The sequence below is a fragment of the Apodemus sylvaticus genome, chromosome 15 (genome assembly GCF_947179515.1).
Source record: "Apodemus sylvaticus chromosome 15, mApoSyl1.1, whole genome shotgun sequence".
NCBI lineage: Eukaryota > Metazoa > Chordata > Mammalia > Rodentia > Muridae > Apodemus > Apodemus sylvaticus.
This window is the reverse complement of record NC_067486.1, coordinates 69,059,233-69,085,340: the sequence shown is the minus strand read 5'-3', so window position 1 is coordinate 69,085,340 and position 26,108 is coordinate 69,059,233. Positions and strand designations below refer to the sequence as shown.

The following is a 26,108-nucleotide window of genomic DNA, read 5'->3' as shown; positions in this document are numbered from 1 at the left end:
TTACCCCCCCCCCCCCCACACACACACACAACCCGACACAACACACACACACACACCTCAAGCCCTGGTCAGCCACCTTCTTCCATCCCCCTAAGCTAGCCTTCTCTGGACTCGGGGATGCTGGGTCTTTTTACTGTGCCTTTCACATAGCACACTGTTTGTTTGTTTTTAGACAGAGTCTCACTGTGCAGCCCTGGCTGACCTGGAACTCACAGAGATCTATTTGTCTCTGCCTTCCAAGTGCTGGGATTAAGGCGTGCCCCACCACCCTGGCCTTAGCATGTGTTTGAGAATTCTCTGTGTTGCAGTATCTGTCATAGCTCATTTTTCTGACTATTACTTGATCATAGGGAGATACTACAGTACTTTGCTCATGTGCACCCTAGATAAGCTAGGTAAAATCTTTATTTTTTTTATGTGTATGAATGTTTTGCCTACATATATGTGTATCACATGTATGCCTGGTGCCCCCAGAGGCCAGAAGAGGGTGTCCGATCCCCCGGAACTGGAGTTAGAGAAATGGTTGTGAGCCTCTATGTAGGTGATGAGATCTGAACTCAAGTCCTCTGCAAGAGAAACAAGCCCTTTTAACTGCTGAGATATCTTTCCAGCCTCAAACTGCGGTTTAGAAACTTGCATGAAAGTAAGCATAAACTTTCATTCAGAATCTTTATTTAAAAACTGGTTGGCTTCTGGCTATTTTGAATATGTTACTGTGAACCACCACATGAGGCACCAGGGCAAGCCTCAGGCCTTGCATGGGATTGGAGTCAGTCCCTATCTGGTCTGGGTTCTAAATCCAGAGCCTGCTCAGGTAGGGACGCACAGAGGTGACTGCAGCCCTGTCTCCCCCAGGACAAAGGTGATGCCGGGGTCAAGGAGCTGGACAGCTTGAAGAGTGACCGACTGAGAACCATCCAACTCAATGTCTGCAACAGTGAGGAGATAGAGAAGGCTGTGGAGACCATCCGCTCCAGCCTGAAGGATCCTGAGAAGGGTAAGGCCACTGTGGGACTGCGGCCTTGTTCTGGGAGCCTATGCTATGGCTTCTACTCACCGCCACCCTCTGTTTGCTGGCAACCTGGCAAAAGGCTCTTTTCTTTATTGTTAAACTCTTCCTCCTTCTCAGTGAGAGGAAGCAGGTTAAGTTAAACATAGCTGTGCAATAGGGCAGCAAAATGTGGCCAGAGGCAAGTCTGAAATCTGTGGAGTGACTGACATACTGGTTCCGGCCCTGTTGAATGCCCACGCCAGGCCCCTGGTGGGGACACAATGACAGCTGAGGCACTCTCTGTCCCTGAGGACCTTAGAGTAAGTGGATTGATTTCACCACCCGGAAGCAGGGCATGGACAGGGGCTGAGCAGCAGGTGAGGGGGCTGAGTCAGGGCTCAGGGCTGGGAGTGTGGTGGAGAGCTAGGAAGGTCAGGCTAGGAAGGAGGGCAGAGTGAGGCAGCAGCGACAGGAAGCAGCCCACGGTGTGCTGGGTGTGGCAAATGGTTGATGGTGGCGGGAGCCAATGAGGTAGGGGCTGTCTGCTTTGCGGTAGACGCTGGAGAATAAAGGGACTGTCCTGAGGCCTGGTGGGATCTCTGAAGCCTGCGCTGGCGTGGGGAAGGCGGGTTAGAGAGAATGTGGGTGGTGCGCCCTGAACATGGTGGTAGGCAGAGCTCGCTAGCAGAGCTGAGAGAACAAAGCTGTCTCGATGTGGATGTAGAGATGAAGAAGAGGCAGGAGGCGCCTGCCCTGCCAGCTGGGGTCCTCCACGTTCAGAGCAGGATGAGGGGTGAGAAGACATGGGGGGATATCCAGAGGGGATACAAGCAACTAGGACCCGGGGACTATGGAGACAGACCCACAGGAGTTGGATAGCGTGCCTCAAAGCTAAAGGCATAGAAAGTTTGGAGAGCGGGTGGCCCAAAGGTCCGACGCTGCAGAGGCTCCCTGAGGCCTGAGCCTCTGCCCTCCCAGTTCAGCCTGTGCGGAGGACCTTAGTTTGAGGGGCACCACTGAAGTGGAACCCAGAAGCCTGTGGCTGGGCCACACGGCAGGCCCTGTGGAAGAGCCGGTCTGTGTCGTTGATCTTAGAGCTTCTTGGTAGACCAGACCAAAGGGGCTAGCCTCAGCTCCCTGCTGCCCACTGCGGGGCGGGGTCCAGTGAAGGGGCCGGGTGGCCAGCACCTGTGTGGTGTGGCTGACCAAAATTGCCAGGCTGGAAAATCCTGCCATCTCTGGGAAAGGCTTTTGCCCATGGGACTAGCTATGAAGAGCTGTGCGTTCCTTAGGGGCCTGTCACTGGTGTCACCTCAGCAGTTCAATGGCACCATCTTCCCTCCTAGAGGCCATGCCGGGGCCCTGTGTTCTCCAGGAGCAGCCTGTGTGTGTGGACCCGCTGAACGTCTATTAAATAATTACCAGGGGTAGTTGATGTTCCTGACCCATCAAGAAAAGGCAGCTTGGCTCCCACTGGGATGCTTTCCAACCACACAGCCTGCCACCCTTTCTCCCAGCAGCCTCTGGGGCAGCTAGGGTGTTGTCTTCACAGACTAGTAGCAGGGAAAGCAGCAGCAGCACACACACACACACAAAGAGCCAGGAATCACAAGCGTGGGACTTCTGATTGACAGAACAGGGCACCGCTGGGCTCTGTGGTCCCCGTTCCTCCACTCACTGTAACCCCGTCAGCATTCTGCACTTTGGGAGGAGGAGAGATTTGGAATGTTCAGGTTCTAAACCAGAAAATGAAGCAATCAGAAAGCATGGCTGCTTCTCCGCGTCTTTCCTGCCCTCTCCCTTCCCCGACAGACCGTCACCCCTCTACCTCCCTTCTGGCCTTTTCCTGGCAAATGAGCATCTCCTCCTGATGAGCAGTTCTGGCTCTGACCACCAGGTGGCGCCCTTCCAGAGCGCCCAACAGCAGTGTCTAACATCCCACCAAAACAGGATTAGGACGAAGATGCTTCTATCTTGGGCCCTCCTAGGCACGTTGGTGCTGATTTTCACGCTGGCTTCATGGAACTGTCACTAGCAAAGTGTGGGAAGCCACCCTGAGGCACTGAGGTAAAGGGGACTCTGCTTACAGTGTCCTTTAGTCTGGAGGACTCTAAGGGACTGGACATCTGGAGCCGGTGACCAGCCCTTCCAACTCCAGGAAAACCAGCATACCATACACACGCAGACAGGCTGTGGGTGTGGCCTGACCAGGTACCATTATTTACCCATGAGTCAGCATTTACTGAGTCTCTGCTGTATGCTTGGGACCATGCTTGGTGCCTGGTGGGCTTTGACCTTGCAGGAGGAGCTTGGAACCCGACACTGACCTAATGACACCTAAAGTTAGACATCCTGGGGCATTACGCTGTGGGCAGGGAATACTTTACGTCGGGAACATCCATTGACCTGGGAGCGGGAAGACTGGATTTAACCTAGGGCTTTGCCTCTCCAGAGAAGTGTGACTTGGGTATGAACCAGCTCCTGTGTGGGCCTCGGCTTACCCGGCTGTGAAGTGGGGAAGTACCAGTCTGGACCTTACCACTGCGAAGGCAAGGGACCACAGGGATGGAAGGTACTGGAGGGAGGCAGACGCGCCAGGCTACGGTGCAGAGTAGAGACCGAGGCAGGGAGACCTGGAGGCGTCTTCTCTGATAGCACAGGACAGGTAAGCCAGGACCCAAGTTACTACAGGAGGAAACGGAACTGGTTCTTTGCCACAGCAAAGGAAACCGGCAGCTCTGTGGGGCTGAGCATGACAGCTTGTCCTCAGAGCTGGGTCCAAATCGCTTCCTCACCTGGTCACTGGCATCAGGAGCACAGGCTTATCCACTCTGAGTCTCTGCTGGCCCATTCAGCGATGGCCTGGATTAGCAACTACTGTGTGAGTTAGTCAGGAGGGTCAGGTGACATGGACAAGTGACACTTCAGGGCCTGGTGGCTGTCATTCTGATCATCAGTCATCTTTCCAGCCCCGGGTGACTCACGGGATCGGGAGACATGAAGGAGTTGGAGGGGTGGACGTGATGTCCTTAGCAGAGCGGAGCGGACTCGGGGCTCGGTGTGTTAGCTGTGGTTAAGGTTGGTCAGGACCAGGGGGCTCGGATGGTAGGGACCATAGGAGGAGGAGATGTGGGTCCATGGGAGTTGTCTGGACCTGGAGGTAAGGTCCCTCCAGGTCTCCCTGCCTCGGTCTCTACTCTGCACCTTAGCCTGGCGTGTCTGCCTCCCTCCAGCACCTTCCATCCCTGTGGTCCCTTGCCTTCGCAGTGGTAAGGTCCAGACTGGTACTTTCCCACTTCACAGACGGGCAAGCTGAGGCCCACACATGGAGGCCATTCTGGGAAAGCAGCTGCCTTCCAGGCCGGCAGGAGTGCGGTCGGAGTTTGTTTAGGACAGCAACTGGCTGAGGACTCTGGAGAGCTCCTAGGTCAGTCAGTTCCCACAGCGTGTTAGGTCAGCAGTCTTGTCATGCAGTGTACTTTCATGGGTCATGCTTAATTAATCTTTATTGGATGGTAGTGCCAGATATAAAACTTTTATTTTTAGCTAGAGCATGCACACTGGTATTTTAAGTCGTGTGATACTGTCCCACCTGAGTGAGACAGACTGAGGGAAAATTCCACAAACACGAAATAGAAGAGGAGACGGTGGCAATATTCAGGGGAGCCAGGCTGAGGACAGGACACTGGGTGTGCCCGCTGGGGGCGGGGTCAGGTTGAATAAAGTGTTAAGTTGGCACTGGGGATGCTGGGTGCCACCAACGCCAAGGGGAAAGCTGGTATCTATGGGGCATTGGTGGGTGGTGTCAAAGAAGAGAATGGAGATGAGGCGGGGCTTAGTTGGTGGCCTCTTGGAAGCCATAGGAGAACGTGGTGAGCAGTGGGTGGGGTTTGGAGTCCATGGTAGTGTGACTGGATAGAGGTGGGGGTGGGGTGGGGGGGAGGGGAGTGAAGCAAGGGAGATGATCTCAGAGGATGGGGGAAGGGAGGCAGTCTCAGAGGCCCGGCTACAAGATGGCAGAAGCACAGGGCATGGTTAAAAGAAGGCTCTTTTGTTGTTGTTCTTTGGTTTTTTTTTTTTTGTTTTTCAAGCCAGGGTTTCTCTGTGTAGACCTGGCTGACCTGGAACTCATTTTGTAGACCAGGCTGGCCTCAAGGTGTGCACCACCACTGCCCAGCTCAAAGAAGGCTCTTTAGAACAGAGAGATGTGATGTTTGTAGTCATTCTCTACCCAAAGCACATACATTGAGTTCCTAATGCAGACGGGGCTGAAGGGCGCCTGCTGGGTCGGGGAGAGGCTGCATTTGCGGTCAAAGGAGGGAAGGAAGGACTGAGGGCTGTGGGTTGAAGGGTTTGGTCAGCCATGGCTGCTACAGAGGCTTTAGGCTCCAGGAGGGAAACCTCGGGGAAGTCAGGAGACAGATGTGGGAGCCGTGGAGGTTCTCAGACGCCTCTGATTGTGAGGGTTGTGCCTGAGGGTCGCAGCTGTCAGCCCAGCTGTGGGCAGGATGCTCCAGCAGGCAGCCAGGAGGAGGAGGACACTCTCTCCGGACACTTAGTTAAGGAGCAATTTCCTTTCCTTCATAAATGCCCTTAATTCCCCATAATTGACGGAGAGGCACCAAAGGTCAGCTGACCACGCTTTAATTTGGGCAAGACTGAAGGAAAGCAACCAGAGACCAATTACTCTGCCATTTACACAAACTCCTTCCCATGGTGCACTGGGAGAGTGAGGCCTGGGCCTCATTCTCACAGGCGACAAGCAGCGCATCTTGTCTGGAGCCCCATCAAGGAGCACAGGACCTTTAGTGGCAGGAGACAAAGCGCTATGAAGATCAAAGCTTGAGGAACTCCACAACAGAGACAGGACCCCGCGGTGCCCGGGGCTCTGCTCATCCACGTCTTTCACCCCAAAACTGAACTCAAAACAAACCCTGAAAAAAAGGCCACACTCCCTTGACTCAGGTCCAGCTCTGCCTCTAACTCAATGATGAGACTTAAATCTGTCTTTCCCCTTGACAACTTTGGTTTCCCTTGCTGCAAAAAATAGTTAACAGACAATAAACTCTGAGACCTTGCCAGAACCAACATTGTCTGAGTCTGTAAAAGCCAGCTGTCCCTTAGCTGCTCTGGTTACTAAACAGTCAGCTGGTCCATGCCCTGGGAATCGGCGTCTCCTCATCCCTGAGCCTGCGTCCCCACACAGTCCCCTGAAGAGGGGAGAAGAGACACACTGGCAAGGAGGCGACTGGGTCAAGGGACCTTAAACACATGACTATCCGCAAACAGCAATATGCTCAGAGGAGGGACTTGGGCAAAGAGAGAATTGTGAAGAGTCCCAAGGTGGAGACGGGTGGGGCCTGATTATGAACAAGGCTTGGCATCGGAGCCCATAACTTAATGGGTGACCTTGAAGTTTTGTGGCCTTCTGTGGGCCTGGCTTGGAAAATTCCTGAGGTTTCCCTGGCTGCTGGCAAGAGGGCTAAGGGAGACAATAGCTGATTGAATGCAAAGGTGCAGGCTGTAGACTCGAGGGCCGTGGAGGAGGGAAAAACCTGGCTTCATTACTTTTCTGTTGCTGTGATAAACACCATGCCTAAAAGCACTTCGGGAAGAAAGGGTTTGTTTGTATGTAATCTCCCACATTCCGGTTCATCATTGAAGGAAGTCAGGGTAGGACCTCAAACAGGACCCTGGAGGCAAGAACAGAAGCAGAAGCCATGGAGGAGTGCTGCTCACTGGCCTGCTCAATTTGTTTTCTTATACACTCCAGAACCACCTGGCAAGACATTGTATCATCTATGGTGGTTCGGACCCTTCCGAATAGAAAACACCCTATAGATTTGCCCACAAGCCTTATGAAGGCATTTTTCAATTAATTTCACCAGATACTTTTAGGTTTGTGTCAAGTTGACAACAACCAACCAGTACAGTGTTGGAGGGAAGCGCGACCCAGGCAGAAATCTACAAGGCTCAGTCACGAAGGGCTGAGAGCAGATGGATTCAGGCAGGCATGACAAGACGCCTGGAGATTCCATCTTAGGAACATCGTATCGGCCAGGATGTGAGGCCTCTCTCCTTTCGTTCTTGGGTGACTCTAGAAATGTTTCCTGAGAGCCTTGGGTAAGAGACTGCTAGTCATGGCTAAAGAGATCACAGTAGAGAGAGGCGGGCTGGTGGCTGGGACTGAGCTTGCGTGGTGACTGGTCCTGTCCTCTCTTGCCCAGGAATGTGGGGCCTGGTTAACAACGCAGGCATCTCAACGTTTGGAGAGGTCGAGTTCACCAGCATGGAGACCTACAAGGAGGTGGCCGAAGTGAACCTCTGGGGAACCGTGCGCACCACAAAATCCTTCCTTCCCCTCCTCCGAAGAGCCAAAGGTGAGTCGGGAAGACAGATTCTTCCTGCCCACCCCTCCCGGTGCCTGCCAACATCCATAGTAGTGAGTCTCAGAGCCGTGGTGGGCTTGGGAACGGTGGTGGGCCGAAGTGAGTAGCCAGGCAGGAAGGGGGTCTGCGGCTTCCAGAAGTGGAGCAGAGGATCTGGGCGAGGTGGCGTATGGGCGCGGTGGTGTAGATCTATAAACCCATCACCTGGAGACTAAGGCTGGAAGAGCTTGAGGTTAGCGTCAATCTGAGCTACATAGTGAGATCCTGTCTCACAAACACACCAAGAGGCTTGCTTGGGCAATGGTCTCTGCACTCAGGGCTTACGGATGGGCCATGGCGGCTTGAGTCTACATGCTTTCATATCCAGAGTAATGCTAAACAAATGTTAGCATATTCATTTCGTAGCTAAAAATTGAGACGTGGTGCTGCTATTCGGTTCAAACTTGAGACTAGAAATTTGGAGAACAGACATAGTGCTCAAATCATATAAAAATAGCCAAATGTGAGGGGGAAACCACTTCTAAAGCCATGAGATCTGATCTTTCTTCCTGCCTCTGCCTCCCAGAGTGCTGGGATTACAGACGTACACCACCACGCCCCGCTCCTAGCCCACTTCTTTCTGGGTCTGGTATAGGGAAAAGTCCACAAAGCCAGGTTTTCCTCTATTCTGGGGTGTTCTAGGCTCCCCTCTGCCAGCCTTGCCGGGCCTCTGGCTTCTGTACTGCCTTTGTCCCTTGCCAGCAGTCAGTACTCACCCGGGCTTTGCATATTACTTCTGTCTGCATCCATCCGGCTGGGAAAGCTGAGATTTGAGCTCTCTGACGGGGAGGGGGAGGTTTTGGTTTGTGTTTCTCCTTGCAGGATCAGCTCTGAGTGAACATATAAGTCCTCACAGATATGGCCATCCATCTCCCACACGCCCCCAGTGTGTTCGCACCCCGTGGTATCACCAGGCAGGCTCTGGCTGGTTATCAGTTAGTTGTGTGTTACCTATTCCACTGTCCCCTACCGGTTCACTGGCTTGTGGCTCACTCGAACCCCTTTCCTAGTCCTGCTGGGCACTGCAGAGCCCTTCGGGAAGATTGGAAATCCTGACTAGCTGGGTGGTCCAAGGCCCCGGACTCCAGATGCTTCTAAAGCTGTCCCTGCCAGGCAACTGGCATCTGAGAAGTGTTTGCTGTCTCCTGCAGGCCGAGTCGTTAACATCAGCAGCATGCTGGGCCGCATGGCCAACCCCGCCCGCTCTCCATACTGTATTACCAAGTTTGGGGTGGAGGCCTTTTCAGACTGCCTGCGCTACGAGATGCACCCTCTGGGTGTGAAGGTCAGCGTGGTGGAGCCGGGCAACTTCATAGCTGCCACCAGCCTCTACAGCCCTGAGCGTATCCAGGCCATCGCCAAGAAGATGTGGGACGAGCTGCCCGAGGTCGTCCGCAGAGACTATGGCAAGAAGTACTTCGACGAGAAGATCGCCAAGATGGAGACCTACTGCAACAGCGGTTCCACAGACACGTCCTCTGTCATCGACGCCGTCACACACGCCCTGACCGCTGCCACCCCTTACACCCGCTATCACCCCATGGACTACTACTGGTGGCTGCGGATGCAGATCATGACCCATTTCCCCGGAGCCATCTCTGACAGGATCTACATACACTGAGGAGCTGAAGAGGTCCCTGCGGCCTCTGCCAGGGAGCCCACTGGGAGACAGAAGGATGAGGGAGGAGTTTATACAGTTACCTTTCGTTTAGCCGCTGTGGGGTAGCCACCGTCTTAGGAAGACCTATTGTAACCTTACGTGTTTGATGTGGTGAATGGTTTGGGCCTGTAGGTGGGTGGCCCAAAACCTCAGGGCCAATACGGTGCTTCTATCTCTCTCGAGTTGATTTTATATAAAGATTTGTGGGGAAATATCTTTATATTAAAGACAGATTATTAGAATAGAATCCAAAATCACTTTCAAGCCAAAACATCCATTCAAAATATGTCTCTCATTTGATCCTTAAGCAAGTCTCATGAGTAAACAGGATTTTTTCTTCTTGTGTGCATGAAAGAATTTGCAGATCACAGAGGACTTACGAGATACCTCTTTCATTGCATCCCTTAAGGGGTCCCACTAGTGTTCTTCTGGAAAAAACAAATCACACTTGTGTTCTACAGACACTTGAACCCATCAATCCAAGAACCCTCTGACCAACTCTCTACCTTCCCCTGAGTCAGTCACACCAGAGGTCACTGTGTGTTGTGTCTCTGCACGTCCACGGCCCTGTGCGACTGGTGGCCCCCGGCCAGTGACTCTCAGCTAGCTCAGGGTAGGGGATCTAGAGATTTTTCAGCCGAGGTGTCGACACTCTCTTTAAAGACTCAGGTTAGATCTGGTGGAGATGCTGTCTGGCTGAGGGTGTAGCTTGGTTTTGCCTAGGACAGGATTGGTGCTACACTAGGTGCTACAGACACACCAGTGGTGCCGAGGCTGGACCGAGACACTGTCCCAGCAATGGGTCTAGATGCCTGATTGTCTTGTGTGCTCATGTGGTGCTTCCACATGCGAGCATGAGCATGCACGCACGCGCACACACACATACACACACACATACACGCACACACCTGCTCCACAGGACTTCAGGACGGTCACCTCTTTTTCGTATTAGGAACTTCTTAAGATGAGATGCTGCTAGAGTGCCTGTGTTGCCAATCAAGGAGACTTTGAATTTGAAGGCTACTTGTCCCTGAAGTTTCCCAAACCAAATGCCACCGTGTTCCAGGTGGCAGCAAGTCTTGGGCAGGGTACTTAAGTGCCAGCTTTACACGTCGTAGCTTTACACGCTAGTGTAACCTTGGTGCAAAGTCTAGGACTGCCACTAGAGGGAGCCCTGCCTCCTCAGCTAGAGCCTGCTCGGGCTCGGGAGTTTTGGTTCACACAAGCTTGAGGTCTTTCCCAGCTGTTGTTTGACCACCTACTTGGACACTGTCTGGGAACAAAGAGAGAAGCAAAGCCCCCCTTGGAAACTGGTCCTGCACTCTTAGCAGCTGTCTAGCCTGACAGTGGAGCCCAGAGCCAGGAGAAGGCAAAGGAACCCGGACAGCCACAGCAGGGTGCGGGCGGTGCTGAGGCAGAGGGCGTCCTACGGAGCAGATTCAGCCTGCCTTTGGGCATTTTGACTCCACTGTATACAAAAGAGGTGCACTGTTTTAACTCCTGTCCTCAGAGCAAGGCAGACAGGGCCTGGGAGGGAAGGAGAGAGGGACCCGGGGGACCCCAGAGGGACTCCTGATGAGGAGTTTACCTGACAGCTGATGTGTTTGTTTGTACTGCAGAGCCTGGCTCCCGCTGGAGTCTTTCCAGTGGCACTTTACACCCTGGGAGAATTTGTATTCATGTGTAATAAAGAGATTGGTCAGAACACTCAGTGGCTTTGAGTTCCATTCTTTGTCACTGAGACCCGGAAGGGGTTGGAGGTGACACATACTTGAGTCCTACAAAGTAGCCAGAGAGTCTGCCTTGAGATCTTAAACTGCAAAAGAGGACTGACTGCCTAGTGAGGCTCTTAAGATTTATTTTATTTACTAACTTGCTGGCCTAAGGCTGCCCTGTTCGGTGGCGCACTTGGTTAATCCCAGCACTTCACAGGCAGAGGCAGTTAGATCTTTATGAGTTCAAGGTCAGCCTGGTCTACATAGTGAGTTCCAAGATAGCTTGGACTACACAATAAGACCCTGACCCTGTCTCAGAAAACAAAAGCCCAGGGTACCTTCTCTCCAAATCCAAAAGTGAGGGGGTCATTCAAACCCCCTCACATGTTGCAACCACCAGCCTGCTTGTCCAGGGAACTCCCTTTGATCTTTATGAGACAGGTGAGGTGGGCAGATCACAGGTGGCTCCCATTTTATAGGTCATATAACTGAGGCCCAGTAGAGGAAAGTGACTCACCCAGCATCCGTGGGTGGGGGCAGGATGTCCAGCCTCCAGAATTACGTGAGCATGTATTTTGTATTCTGTTGCTTAATCCTCCACCGATGGCGTGCTGTTATAACTGCCAAGCTGACCAATATAGCCAGGAGCCTAGCGTTGTCTTACTGACTGCTTTCCCGTGGACTTTCATGTAGAGAGAGGGTCTAGAAATGTGTACCAGCTCCCACCTGCCAAAACCTCCATTTGTACTCTTAAGCCTCAGTTGGTACCACAGAACCACAGGGTAGGGTGAGGGAAAGCATTGAGGACAGCTTTAAGCAGGGGGTGGGGTGCAGGATGGCTGGGGGCTGAGGATGGGGTTTGGGAGTGCGGTATGACTCAGGCTGGGCTCTGGGTCCCCTGGCCTGCTGCAGCAAGCAGGAACCCGTTCTTTGATGGCTGGAAGTAAGTTTTTTGCACGACTCTTCTGCTCAACGTGTGTTGAGCTTAGCATTCCACACCCAGGCCACAAGGCTGGGTGAATAGGTGACCAGAGAGCCGGGCCCTGCCGGTCACAAGCGGCTAAGGCTGCCCCGCCCCCCCCTCCCTTCCTCCCACCCCACCCCCTACGGCTGGGAGTCTTGAGCCTCCCATTGTGAGACCTGCTCACTTCCTGTATTTCAACCGAGCTTTGCAAACCTGTGAGTGCTCTCCGTAGGACTGGGGAGCCAGCAGGCTCTCCGGGTTGGGAGCCAGGGAACTCCAGTGTACCGTGCACGTACAGAGTTACCCAGCCAGTTCCGCCTCCTCTCACCTGATCTTCCCTGCTGCCCTGGCTGGCAGGCAGGTAGGCAGGGTGGGGTCAAGATCTATTTTACAGATAAGAAAACAGGCTTTCCCTAGTCTCGCTTTACCCGAAGGACAGAGCTGACTGGCCAGGCCTGAGCTCACCTCCAGCCCAGAGCCAACCGTGCGTGAGAAGCTGGGCAGATGGTACCAGGATCTAAAATAAGGAGGGGAAAAAATACCTCGATTATGTAACTGAGAGGAATCTTTAAGCTCATGCATAGTAACAATCACAGAGTAAGGGCGCAGGAACCAGCTCCCCCGCCCCACCCCCGCCCCACCCCCGCCCCACCCCCACCCCACCCCCACCCCCTTGGTATTATGAGCGGGGCTTCCAGGGAGACTGTGTTCCGGGAGGAATCCACCAGCCACCTTGTGGCCTGCAGCCTGCTTTGGCAGGGCTGGTACCATGGCTAGTGGGCATTTCAGAGGACAGTGGGGCCCACACCTCCAGGAGCTCGAGGGGCAGGGGAACAGAGCTTGGGACAGAGAGTCCCAGTTTTACTTGAAGAGCTTAAGCCGAGAGAGCCTAGTCAGCCCCAGGGCACAGAAGGCCTTCCTGGTGTGTACAGGCATTACACAGTGCAGCTTCTGAATGTTAGTACCGAGACCTGCGAGACCTGTGACCTCACTGTGGCCCGCGCATCTCCGCCGCATCCGAGTGGCCCACACAGCGGGCAAACAGGTGACCTGCGCGGCACAGGCAGACGAACTGCGTGGAAAAACCAACACTGAAGGCTGAGTGTGATCATCTGACGGTGGCCACCAGGGACCATAGTTTGGACAAGAGCGAGAAGGGACTTCTTCCAAACTTGAACCCTGCTAGTGACAGGAGGCTCATTACTTGGGAACGTCTTTCCTGGGCTCAAAAAGATTTATCCAACGACTGAGTGAGCTAAAGCTCCCACCTCTGTCTAACATCTTTCCTCTGGTCCCCGGCTCTGACCCAGACCTCCACAGAGCAACTTAAATATTCTTAGTATTCTCGATAGTCAGAGGTGGCTAAGTCAGGTTTACAAGCCCAGGTCCCTCTTTTGACAAGGTTTCCACACACCTCACTCTTTGAACAGGAGATTTCAGCCACTCAGGTACCCAGATGACACATTTTGGGCTGGGTGGCCATCTGAGTTCCCTTCAGGCAGCCAAGAACTTTTCACCTCTGGCGAGGTGCCACCAACCGCTCGCTTGCACGTGCCCTAACTGGTCTGTCCCATTCACCATCCACGGGAAGCAGGCTGTGTGTGTATGGCAGGGGGGTGATAAGTCCACTTTGCAGATAGGAAACCAGAGCCTCAGGGAGGTACCGTGATTTATGGGAGATCACAGCCAGAAAGGTGAGTGTCAAGACAAACCCAACATTCCAGTTTCTAACTCTAGGACGCCTTCCCAGTCCCCTAGACTTCCCACTAGGATTGCAGATTTGGGCTAGACTGAAGGCAGTTAATAGAATGGTCACATGCCGGTGGTGGCGCGCGCCGGTAATCCCAGCACTCTGGGAGGCAGAGGCAGGCGGATTTCTGAGTTCGAGGCCAGCCTGGTTTACAGAGTGAGTTCCAGGACAGCCAGGGCTATACAGAGAAACCCTGTCTCAACAAAACCAAATTCCCAAAAAAAATAAAAATAAAATAGAATGGACACAGTGGTAACATGAAGGGCAACCTCTCTCCAGCCCAGAGTGTGAAGGAGGCAGAGTGGAGGCCCAGCCTTCTCGTGGCACACTCATCTGCCATGTCCAAAGTATTGTAGGATGGTCACGGCCCTGTGGGGAGGGTTGGGAGGGCAGGAGGGATTCTAAGGCGGGGCTCAGGGTCATTCTGCCTCCACATTAGTGGAGAGCAATAAGGGAGGGGAGAGAGAGAGAGAGAGAGAGAGAGAGAGAGAGAGAGAGAGAGAGAGAGAGAGAGATGTGTGAATGAGAATTCCAGAGATGCTGGGGCCTGATGCTTCCTGCTGCTCTCAGAGAGACTTAATGACTCTCTCACACGTCAGGCTAGTCTCACTTATCAGATTAGAGGTGAACTTAATGACAACTTCCGGGCTAAGCCGCCGAGCTCCTCAGCAGCGGAGCAGACTGGCTGCCGTTCTCAGCTTTAGCTGCAGCCCTCACTTTAAGTGGTGGTTGGCCTCTTTCCTCCTCGGTGGTGGTCTGCAGAAAAGTTTTGGCTCAGACTGTCTGGTCAAAGTTGTGTCAGAGGGGTGCAGGACCCACCACAAGAAACAAAGACATGCCCGATCTTGCCTGATCTCAGAAACTAAGCAGAGTCCAACCTTGTTAGTACTGGGGGTGGGGGAGGGGGAGGTACGAAGGAAAGGGGGGGGAGGGAGAGGTACGAAGGAAAGTGTGTGTGTGGGGGGGGGATAACAAAGATGGAAGCAAGACCCGAAGGGAAGGAAAAGAGCAAGATGAGCTAGCTACATGGGAAAACAGGAGAGCTGCGGCCATGGCGATGCGAGGCCATCTTCGAGGAGAGAGATCAAAGAACAAGCTCCGCCCACCTCTTCTTCAACACTCAGGGTACAATTGAGAGCTACTGTCATCAGACTACAGATGATTCTCAGCCCAAGGAGTTTCCAGCCACGTGCACTGAGGAACTATTTGATGCTCGGGACAGCCTGGTGCTACAATGTAACCAAGTGTGCCGCAGTACCTGCTGACAGGCTCCGCAGACTGCAAGTCCTCCCTGTGGGGTTTCCTGATGGGTCAAGGGCTGGAACTTGAAGAGAGAGTGTCTTTTAAAGGAAAGTACAGTATTGGTGAGTCTTGAATTGCAACACCAGGAATAGGTTTAGGGGTGGGTGTCATAACCAAGGGTTGTTGGGTTTAAGTAGGATCTCAAAAGCCATCCAGACCCTGGGTCCACAGCTAGATGCTTACAGATCTCCCCAGAAACTGGTTTAAATAACAAAGAAACAAAACAACAGAGTCACGGCTGGGGATGCGGCTCAGTAGTGGAGTCCAGGGATCTGGAAGCCCCTGGTCTCTCCACAGCACCACAATACATAAAGAAATCAACAAACACCTGGAGCCATTGGGTAGAGCAGGGCCGGGCCTTAATTCTTCAAGAAAGAATCAAAGAAAACCAGAAGGCTGGAGAAGCAAAGGGAAGTGAAGATCCAAGCAGCATTTGGGTGAGATGGGGATGACATTCAAGCCCAGCCCTCCCTGCTCCCCCCTCACCCCCTCCCCCGACCTCCCTCATGCTCTAGGGCAGTCATGAGACTCTCAGTGCCTGGGGTTTGGCTGTGCAGGGACAAAGTGCTCACGGAGAAAAGACACCATAACCAAGGCCACGCTTACAAAAGAAAGCATTTCAAGGGTTCCTTCTTGTTCCTTCAGCAGACTGGCATGGACGGCTCTAGAGCATCCGCTGGGCACCTTACATCCTGATCTGCAGGCAGAGGGGGAGACACCATGAGCTTCCGATATGTCGGAGCCCACCCCTAGTGATACACCTCCTCCAACAAGGCCACACCTCCTCCAACAAGGCCACACCTCCTCCAACAAGGCCACACCTCCTCCAACAAGGCCACACCTCCTAAGCCTTCCCAAACAGTTCCACCAACTAGGGACCAAGTATTCAAATATATGAGTAGTTGGAAGCCATTCTCATCCAAACCCTCTGAATGTGGTATCTTGTCACCTGCCACCTGGGCTTGAAATTAAGGCCTCTGTGAACCTCTACTCTAAGAAGCGCTCAGCAAGCTTCTCAGAACTGTAATTACCCGCCTCCCATCCTGTATGTTTTCTGTGGGAATGAACTTCCTAGGTGAACAACAAACAAGGAGTTTGGGGCATGGGGTATTTTCCTCCTTAGGATCAGATGGTTCAACCTCAGGCTCGTCTCCGCTCGTCCACAGAACATCTCCCCGGCAGCTGGACCACATGCAAGCACCAGCCATGGGAGCCCACAGAGGCTCACAGAGGACTGCTCTGAGGAGCTGGCCCTGATCCTCTATGCCTTCCAACCGTTGAGCCTCCCTGTCCATCCTCGATTTTCAGTCCTACAGGTTATAGGGAGCTAAACAAAGTGAAGCAGACTTGTCTTCTCAGCCTGGCACTTGTAAGGTGATGAGGGTTTCTATTTCTTAGGGTGTCTGTTGCTGCAATGAAACACCATGACTAAAGAGCAAGTTGGGGAAGAAAGGGTCGCTTATATTTTGTACTGATTTGAATCAGTATGGCTTTCATAGACTAATTAGTTTGAGTGCTTAGCCAATGGGGAGTGGCACTATTAGGAGATGTGGCCTTGTTGGAGGAAGCATGTCACTGTGGGGACAGGCTTTGGGGTCTCTTATATGCTCAGGCTATGTCCAGTGTGAAACACACAGTTCCACCTTTGTTGCCTGCAGATCAAGATGTAGACCTCTCACTGTCTTCTGGCACCATGTCTGCCTGCATGCGGCCATGCTTCCTGTCATGATGATAATGGTTGAGTCATTACCTGTATGTAACTTGAAAGCCAGCCCTGATTAGATGTTGTCCTTTCTAAGAGTTTCCATGGTCATGCTGTCTCTTCCCAGCAGCGAAACCCTAAGACACCTTCCGCTGTGTAGTCCATCACCGAAAGAAGTCAGAACAGGAGCTCAAGCAGGGCAGGAAGTGGAGACAGGAGCTGATTCAGAGGCTGTGGAGGGGTGCTGCTTACTGGCTTGCTACCCATGAACTCGGGATACCAGCTGTCTTAGTTTACTACTGTGAACAGACACCATGACCAATGTAAGTCTTATAAAGGACAACATTTAATTGGGGCTGGCTTACAGATTTAGAGGTTCAGTCCGTTATCAACATGAAAACATGGTGACACCCAGGCAGGCACGGTGCAGAGGGAGCTGAGAGTTCTACATCTTTATCTGAGGGCTGCTAGCAGAATACTGGCTTCCAGGCAGCCAGGACAAAGCCCACACCCACAGTGACACCCACACCCACAGTGACACACCTACTCCAACAAGGCTACACAGAAGGTAGTGCCACTTCTAATAGTGTCACTCCCCATCACACCAGTCCAGGGATGACACCACCCACAATGGGCTGGGTCCTTTTCTGTCAATTACTAACTTAGAAGATGCCCTGTAGGCTTGCCTGCAGCCTGATTCTACTGAAGCATTTTCTTAACTGAGGTACCCTCCTCTCAGATGACTTTATGTCAGCGTTAACTAGCCTGCACAGTGACAGAGAAGATAACGCCTCTGGTGCCTCATGGTTCTTTTTTTCTCTCGTGTATACTGTAATAACATTCAGATGCCTGCTAGAGCTCCCAAAAGTCTCTTTCTAGCTTGGGGTTCATGCAAGTGCCTGTGCCCATTGGTGGGAACCACCTGGAGCCCTCTGTGAGGATGGGCGGTCTCTCACTGGACTGCTACCTTCTTCTGGCTGTCCGTGGCCTGAGGAGCCCTGGAGGAAGCCTGGGCCACACCCACAGGAGGAACTTGCTGGGATTTTACCTCACCCACTTATTTTGTTTCTCAGGTAGGGTTTCCATGTCTGGAAAATACCTTGTCGTTTTCCTATTTACATCTCATTTCCAATGAAGTCTCTTGAGATTCAGCAGTGTCATGAACTGTCCCCATTTGCTATCCTGCACCCCCACAGGGGGGAGCCTGTCCCCAGGGTGTGTAAATGAGCCCCTAAATGAAACAACCTCTCGCCTCTGAGGCGGTGTTCTGCGCTCCCTGTGGTGAAGTGTGCTTTCTTGTTTGTCCTAACCACCTATTCATTGTGTGACCCTGGTCACACTCCATCTGTCCCCTCTTTGACCTCTGTTTGCCTCTGTGTAAAAAAAAACAAAACAAAACAAAACAAAAAACCGTGTCTCTCTCTCCTGTGGTTGCTCAGAAGTACCTGATAAGACCATCTATGCTGAAGAAAGACCTCCACTTTAAAAAGGAGGAGGGGAGGAGGAGGAAGAGAAAGAGAAGGAAGATGGGGAGAAGAGGAAGAGAGGAGGGAGAGGAGGAGGGAAGGACGAGGAGGAAGAGAGGAGGAGGAGCCGTTTAAAAACCATTGACCTAGATGACGTCACAACTGTGTCAGAATTCTTATGAGTCTCCTACTAAAAACCCATCTTTAGGTTTAACCACACAGCGCCCTGAATCTGAGCCATATTCTCTCCTCAGTCTGAACCTGAGGGAGGGGGAGGGGCAATCCTGAGGCCAGGCATCTTCCTGTCTTCCTCCTACCAGCACCAGCTAGGGATTCCCTCTCATCCCACGTCCTGACATCCACAAGAGTTTGCGAAGACAACGAAGAGCTTGCAAGAGTAATGAGCCCCCGTCCCCACCCCCTGCTCAGTCAGCACAGCTAACGGGCCTGGAGGAAGGGAAGGGAATTATCCTCCCCACTTTACAGAGGAGAGACCATGCTCAAAGAGATGGAGGGGCTTGGGTCGGGTGCTAGCACTTGTTTCTGACAGAATGACGCCAGAGCCCTTGTCTTCTGAAACCCAGCTAAGGCCACAGCAGCCTCAGCAGCCAAGGCACATCTATCTTTAGTTCTGGTGTTCTGGCCTCCTAGGTTTAGGGTTAGGGGCTCATTAGGCAGTTTCTTTCCTACAGCTGCTACAAAAGATGTGACAGGAGGCACCTCCCCAACTCTCCACAGTAGCCTGGATGTGAACCTGGAACCTTCTGACAGAGTCCTCCTAGTGCCTAGCTTCCAGCACAATAGCTGGACCCCTAATTCTCATCTCCCCGACGAAGCAGTGGTTCTTACCCTCCTGATGCTGTGACCCTTTGACACAGTTCCTCACGCTGTGGTGACCCCCCAACCATAAAACTATTTTTGCTGCTACTCCACAACTGTAATTTTGCTACTGTTAAATACCTGTGTTTTCCAATGGTCTTAGGTGACGCCTATGAGAAAGTCACTTGACACCCATAGGGGTCACGACCCACAGTCTGAGAATGATTGCTCTGTCGTAAAAAGACTACCAATAGCTGTCACACTCTGCCTGTACATTAGACACACCTTGACTATGTCCCCCCTCTATTTCCTCCACATCCTCTCAGTCACAGTAACAAGATTCCATCCTCTCATCCAGCAGTGCAAAGTCCCCTCCCCCTTCCCTGCCCCTAGGAGATCAGAGACAGCCTGCAAGCAATGCTGTGATTGGTTCACTAGCCCTCTGTTTGAACCTGTGAGAAGGCACCACCTTGCTGCCATTTGGGCCCGAGCCCTCCTCAGGGTCCCCACTCTGCTTCCTGTCTCTGACATCCCTCTTGTTGGCATTAATACCTCTCTCAGTAAAGCTCTTATCGAGAAGGGCAGCCTTCCTAGGCAGCCCTGAACCCTGAATCCTAAACCTTTCAGGTCCCAAGACCCTAACTTGTCACTTTGTTCACTCCAGATCTGAGGGGCCTGTGGTAAGGGGCAAAGGTCTTTACTCTCTGAACTGTCTTTGCTAGCCGAGTTATCTCTTTTCTTTCTTTTTTCTTCTCTTTTCATTGTGTGTGTGTGTGTGTGTGGTGTACGCATGCCCATGTCCATGTCCTCTCGCACATGCTCCTGTGGTGGCTTCTGTAAGTGTAACTTAGAACTCACCCTCCCTTGATCCTCAGCCTCAAGTCAAGCCAAAGTCAATCAAAACAAACAAACAAACAAACAAACAAACAAACAAACTTAAACTATCTAGGAGAGGGACTCAAAGTTAAAATTCACAGTCTCCCTCAAATCCATCTTTCTCAAATGTCCCCTCTAGAATTGAGGGTGATTAGGCAGATGGCACCTCCTTTTTGTTTCTAGACAGGCCACAGTTTGAGACTGGCTGGTCATTCTGGCTCTTCTGCCCTGTGGAGCTTAACTGCACCCCATTCTACAAGCCTCTACCTAAGGGGTAAGCCAGGCCCCAGTGAGCTCTCTGCCTGGCCTATAGAGCCAACTTAGCACATCTGCCCACAGCAAGCAGTCAGGGCTGACCAGAGGACTCAGCAGGCTTTGAGTGACAACAGCCCAACCCCTCATTCCTAGCTATAAAATATGAAGAGCCAGGAGTTAGCTCAGGGGTTTCACTTAATAAGAGTTCTTCCGTGGGGAAATAGGGGATAAGGCCTAGACTCTGAGAGTCCCTCTAACTCCACCCACATGGCTGCCCAGACAAATGTCAGTCATCTTGGAGGCTTGCCTCACCTCAGCCTTACCTCCGAGGACTGCCAATTGCACTCCCTAAATATGTTTTGGATCTACTTTCTAGGGCCCATTATAGGACTGCTAGTTGTTAGTCCAAGGGAGTATTAGCATCTCTCCCGGGGCTCTTCATTAGCCCTCATCTACCTGCAGGCTCCAGCCTGCCTTACAGGATTGTGGCTAACAGTTCCTAAACCCTATGGTGTGGGCCCAGTACTCCATACATCTAGCCCGTGCCTGCCTCCCTAGCCTTCATTATGACGCAAGTCCCTTGAAACTCGTGTTAGAGACTAGAGTCATTCTGCTTGCCTTGATTTCTTAGAGGAACTGGCTTCATTCTGCCCCAGAATCCAATCACATACTGTTGTATTTCCCAAGATGCATCTGCGCTCCCTCCCTCCCTTCCTCCTTACCTCCTTCCTCCCTCCCTCTCTCCTTCTTCCTTTCCTCCCTCCCTTCCTTTCCTTCCTCCCTCCTCCTTCCCTCCCTCCTCCCCCCTCCTTCCCTCCCTCTTTCTTTCCTTCTCTCACCTTTCCTTTTTTTCTCCCTCTTTCCTCCCACTCATTCCTGCTCATATTTCATGTTTTTTTGTTTTTTGGATTTTGTTTGTTTTGTTTTGTTATTTTTGAGACAGGGTTTCTCTGTGTAGCCCTGGCTGTCCTGGAACTCACTCTGTAGACCAGGCTGGCCTTGAACTCAGAAATCTGCCTCCCTGCCTCCCAAGTGCTGGGATTACAGGTGTGCGCCACCACCGCCCAGCCATATTTCATGTTTTAATCTGAACACCAACTTTCTAAGAAATCCTTTCAGACCTTATCACAACCCCTACTGAAGGGTTCAAGAACCTCTTACATTATCCTCCACAGTATCAATCACAGTTAGCAATAAGACCTTTAGTCTTTGACTAGTGCTGTAGGCAAAACTTTTTCTCAACCTGCTTTAATAAGGGTTCAACTTCTCCTCCAACTCACCATCCACCAGAGTGGAAAAGAAAGGTTACTAGGATACAGGGGAAGTGAACCTGTTTTGAAATAGTTCTTTGGGGGCAATTGCAATCTTTGTTCTCAGTCCAGTCCACTAGCAAAAACCAAACATGAATCAGCATCTGCAGTCCAGCCTACTAGCAAACAAACACAGGCCAAGTGGCCTGAGTCCCAGGAAGTGACAAGAAGCTGCAGGAATCTCAGGACAAGTTCTTTGCTGAGTTTCTCTCTGTGAAGTCACCACAAGCAAAGCTCAACAACACAGTGTAAGGCAAACCAATACAAGCATGTCATCAGCGAAACAAAGCAAATCCTCGCTTGAGCGCCCACTGCCTAGGGGTCCTATTTATATTCCTTCTAAGCATCACATGTCCTTTCCCACGTCTGCTGTAGCAGAACATCCCTTCACCTGTGTGGCCCAGCAAAACATCATTTGACATACCGACTTTCCAAAGAAACAAAGAACACTTTATAATGCTGTGTCCTGCACCGTATTCGAAGCTCCAGGAAGGTCTTTTCCTATCCCTTGACACCCAGCATACTCACTGGTACATGGCAATAGATAATCTGGTAAACAATTTGTTAGTCAATTGGATGAGGGAGAAACGTGGCCAGAGAATAAAATGCATTTCCAGTGGATGGTTTGAGTGTCAAATGCCAAGGCTGGGGGATCATGGGCTACAGTGTTCATGTGTGAGCAGTGTGTGGACTGGGGGAGCATGGGCTAGAGTGTCCACGTGTGAGCAGTGTGTGGACTGGGGGAGCATGGGCTAGAGTGTCCACGTGTGAGCAGTGTGTGGACTGGGGGAGCATGGGCTAGAGTGTCCACGTGTGAGCAGTGTGTGGACTGGGGGAGCATGGGCTAGAGTGTCCACGTGTGAGCAGTGTGTGGACTTGGGGAGCATGGGCTAGAGTGTCCACGTGTGAGCAGTGTGTGGACTGGGGGAGCATGGGCTAGAGTGTCCACGTGTGAGCAGTGTGTGGACTGGGGGAGCATGGGCTAGAGTGTCCACGTGTGAGCAGTGTGTGGACTGGGGGAGCATGGGCTAGAGTGTCCACGTGTGAGCAGTGTGTGGACTAGGGGAGCATGGGCTAGAGTGTCCACGTGTGAGCAGTGTGTGGACTGGGGGAGCATGGGCTAGAGTGTCCACGTGTGAGCAGAGGAGGGGTGCCGAGAGATAAAGGTGGGTCTGGAATCAGTGATAGAAGCTAAAGAGCCACTGGCCAGAAGCAGGAAGCACAATGGTGGCCTTATGATGCGTAAGTGGGTGGAAAAAGAGAGGGTCCCAGATGGGACACACCCACGATTGGAGCTGCCTTAGAAGACCAGGGAAAGGCAGCTCTGGGCATCCACCATCCCCAAATGTGCCAACATTTCCCTGGGATGTAGATTCCCTCTCTTGTTGCCTTATCTATAAGAGTCGACATTGATCATTTTGAGAGCTCCACCAGTTTGGTTTTAGGGAATCCCCATGGCATGAAGGCCTTCAGAACTGGCTCTATTTGTTTTCCAAACTGGGTTCACTAATCATTAGTCCTAAAGTTACCCAATTTTCTCTAACAAATGACTTCCTTCTCTGCTTAAGTCATCCAGAATTGGTTTCTGCTGTTTATAGCCAAGGACTGTTTTAATTTGGGAGTCCGCAGATTCCACACGACCAGGCAGGTGAGTAGCAAGCAGATAGGTCCCAGACACAGGAGCCAAGCATGCAAATACCCACAAGTGGATAAGACCACAAGGGAATCACAGACGCTAAGGTCTCCACTGAAATGGGAAGAGGAAGGTGACTGTTTCGGAGTTGAAATTTGCAAATGTGTGTGGGTAGTGGGTGGTGGCCCCACTAGATAATCCACGCTTTTGTTGGGATCTGTCCTAGAGACATAGGTTACCAAATCATTCCAGCTGCGGGCCTGGGAAATAGCTATCACACAGATGTCTGAGAAGCACACTCTGTTCACAGCCTTGTGTCTCTTGTACTTATTGTGCTTTTCCTAAGTATTTGCATACTGGTGATCTGTTTGAGAGTGGTCCCACGTCAACAAGTGTACACTAAGGCATCAAGCATGAGAGGAAATCATGGAGTCAGAGTGCACTCACCATACTTCCTGATACCTCGCAGAGGACGTCGGAGCAGGAAAGACACTCAGGCCATCTTGTCTCCTGTCTTGTGGTCTCAGACATCAATGGGAACACAGGGGAAAGCTTAACAGCCTGGTTCCCACAGTTTTCCAACCCCTCCCCTCACCCAGAGCTGATCTTGGCCTGGGGTGATCCTAAAATGTGTTGTTAAAGAGGAAACTGAGACTCCAAAGAAGTATTCTCCTGACCCAAGACTCCTTTGCCCTGCTCCATCCTCAGCAGAGAAGCCAGACATGTATTCTGGCCTCTTAGACTCCTGCTTCTCTTGAGAGTCTGGGGGGTGGGGGTGGGGGCCTCAGAGAGTATTTCTTTTCTAAGCCATAGTGTGACTTTTTGTATCTGTGCTGGTTGATTTGTTGTTGTTGTTGTTGTTGTTGTTAACTTGACACAGACTAGAGTGACCTAGAAGGAGGGAACCTCAACTTAGAAATTGCCTCAATCAGATTGGCCTGCGGGTTCATGTCTGTGGTGCATTGTTGTTGGTCTGTTTTGCTATGATTGAAATGAGACAGCCCTGTCCACCGTGGACAGTCCAACCCTTTGCAGTTTGTCTTGCGTGGTATAATCATGTGAATTGGGGCCTGGAGTTCCCTCTGATTGGACACTTTCTTTCTCTGCTCCTTATGCACACCCAGGTCCTGCCCCTCCGCCATTCTTACAGCACTGCTCCCAATCCTAGGTGGTGCACAAGCGCATGGTCTCCGAGACAAGTCAGGTATCTGGCTGCCTTGTATTCAGCTTTAAACAGACTAGAGGTTGTTTGGGGGGTGAGTAGGCATAGAATTCTGTAAGGCTAGCTTAGCCAGTCAGGCCCTTGTTCATTGACACACTTATAGAATGTTCTTTCTTCCCTGTTGAGTTGGCCCAGCTTCGGTTTGTTAGAAAAAGGCAGGGGGATGAAGTAGGGACAGTAGGGTGTAGTACTTCTCAAGAAAATGGCTCCCATAGACTCATTATAGGGCCATTTGAATGTTAATCTCCAGTTGGTAGAACTGTTTGGGAAGGATTAGGAGGTGTGGCCTCATCAGGGGGTGTGTCACTGGAGGGTGGGCTTTGAGCTTTCAAAAACCCACATTATCCCCAGTCTCCACCTCCTGCTGTGGGCCAAGATGTGAGCACTCAGCTGTTTCTGCCCTCCATGCCTTTGCCCAGCAATCATGGACTCTAATGCTCTAGAAGCATAAACCCAGTTTCGATAAGTTTCTAAAAGTTGCTTTGGTTATGGTGTTTTATCATAGCAAAAGAAAAGTAACAGAAACACAGAGCTCTAAACCCCACTCTACCCTGTACATATATTTAACGGATTAGAGTGCTTCGTCTCAAGGTTTAAAATACATATTTCATTGTATTAGCAATCTCATCTCTCACACATGATGTCCCTTAGTTGCTTTTCCAGCTTATAGAGTTCTGAGGAAGGAAGGTTCCAGAACAAAGAGTACACTTCCTACAAGCCGAGGATGTCTCTAAGCATTGAGCCTCATTATGACAGTCTCATGCTATTAGGGGCTGATCCAGCGATCTCCACAGCATAGATCGGAATAGAAACAAATCAGTAGTTATTAAAATCAAACCTCTGCCTACCTGCCAGGCCCTGTGTGAGGCAGTAAAGACTTAGAATTAAAAGACACAGGCCTCTGCACGCAAAGGATCTTAGACTGAGACACTTTGTGCCAAAAGCATGAATTGAAATCACTGTGTGTGTGTGTGTGTGTGTGTGTCTAAGAGAGTGTATGTGAGAGAGTGTGTATGTTTGTATGAGAGTGTGTGTGTGTGTGTCTAAGAGTGTGTGCATCTGTGTCTGTTTTTGTAAGTCTAAGAGTTTGTGTGTGTGTGTGTGTGTATGGAGTATGTTTGTATGCCTGTGTATGTCTAAGTGTGTGTGTGTGTAAGAGAGAGAGAGGGTGTGTGTGTGTCTGAGAGTGTGTGTGAGAATGTGTATATGTGTGTCTCTGTGTGTGAGAGTGTCTCTGTGTGTCTTCCTGCCTGAGTGTGTTTATGTGTTTGTGTGTGTGAGTGTGTGAGAGAGAGTATGTCTGAGTGTGTGTGTGTGTGTGTGTGTCTGAGAATGATGTGAGATTCTGTGTGTATGTTAGAGAGTTTGTATGTGTGTGTCTGAGTTTATGTGTGTGTATGTGTGTCTGTATGTATGTGAGAATGTTTGTGTTTGTATGTGTGTCTGAGTGTATATGTCTCTGTGTGTGTGTCTGAGGGTATATATCTGTGTGTGTCTGTGTGTGTGTGTCTGAGAATGTGTGTGTGTGTGTGTGTGTGTCAGTGTGAACATGCCAGAGGGCAATCTCTCAGTTGGCCCTAGAGTCACCCATTGCATTGGTAGGCTGCTGGCTAGTAAGTCCCAAGAAACTTTTTTCTGCCTCCTCTGTGCTGGGATTTAAAGTGTGTGTCATCACACTTTTCTTTGTATGTGGGTGCTAGGGGCTGAACTCAGGTTCTTATGCCTAGCCAGCAAGCATTTACTGACTGGGCCATTTCTCTCAGGCCCCTGAAATCACTCTTCCCATCTGACTGGCCCCGGGCATCAGGCATCAGCACCAAAATGCACCCAGGAGTGAGTACAGGTCAGGTGCCTTGCCCTCTTATTACTTCCTGATGCCGTGTGCCAGGCCTTACGTGCACGATGTATATCTGCACAGCCTTTCATATTTCAACCACAGGAGTTCTGGGGTTGGCGACTCAGCTGATTTCCCAAAGATGGAGAGGAAATGTGTTTGTTCATTTAAATTGCTTCAT

At 51.4% G+C, this 26,108-nt stretch overlaps 1 protein-coding gene across 3 annotated transcripts in view; it reads left to right on the top strand.

Annotated features, from left to right (window-relative positions):
- Bdh1 (3-hydroxybutyrate dehydrogenase 1) overlaps positions 1-10,786 on the top strand; it is a 28,021-nt gene extending 17,235 nt beyond the window's left edge. For all 3 annotated transcript variants that reach the window (XM_052159046.1, XM_052159047.1, XM_052159048.1), the window contains exons 5-7: positions 856-997; positions 7,219-7,371; positions 8,571-10,786. In XM_052159046.1, the coding sequence (XP_052015006.1) occupies positions 856-997; positions 7,219-7,371; positions 8,571-9,040 (765 nt within the window). In that variant the 3' untranslated portion in view covers positions 9,041-10,786. The remainder of the gene's footprint in view (positions 1-855; positions 998-7,218; positions 7,372-8,570) is intronic.
- The last annotated feature ends 15,322 nt before the right edge of the window (positions 10,787-26,108 follow it).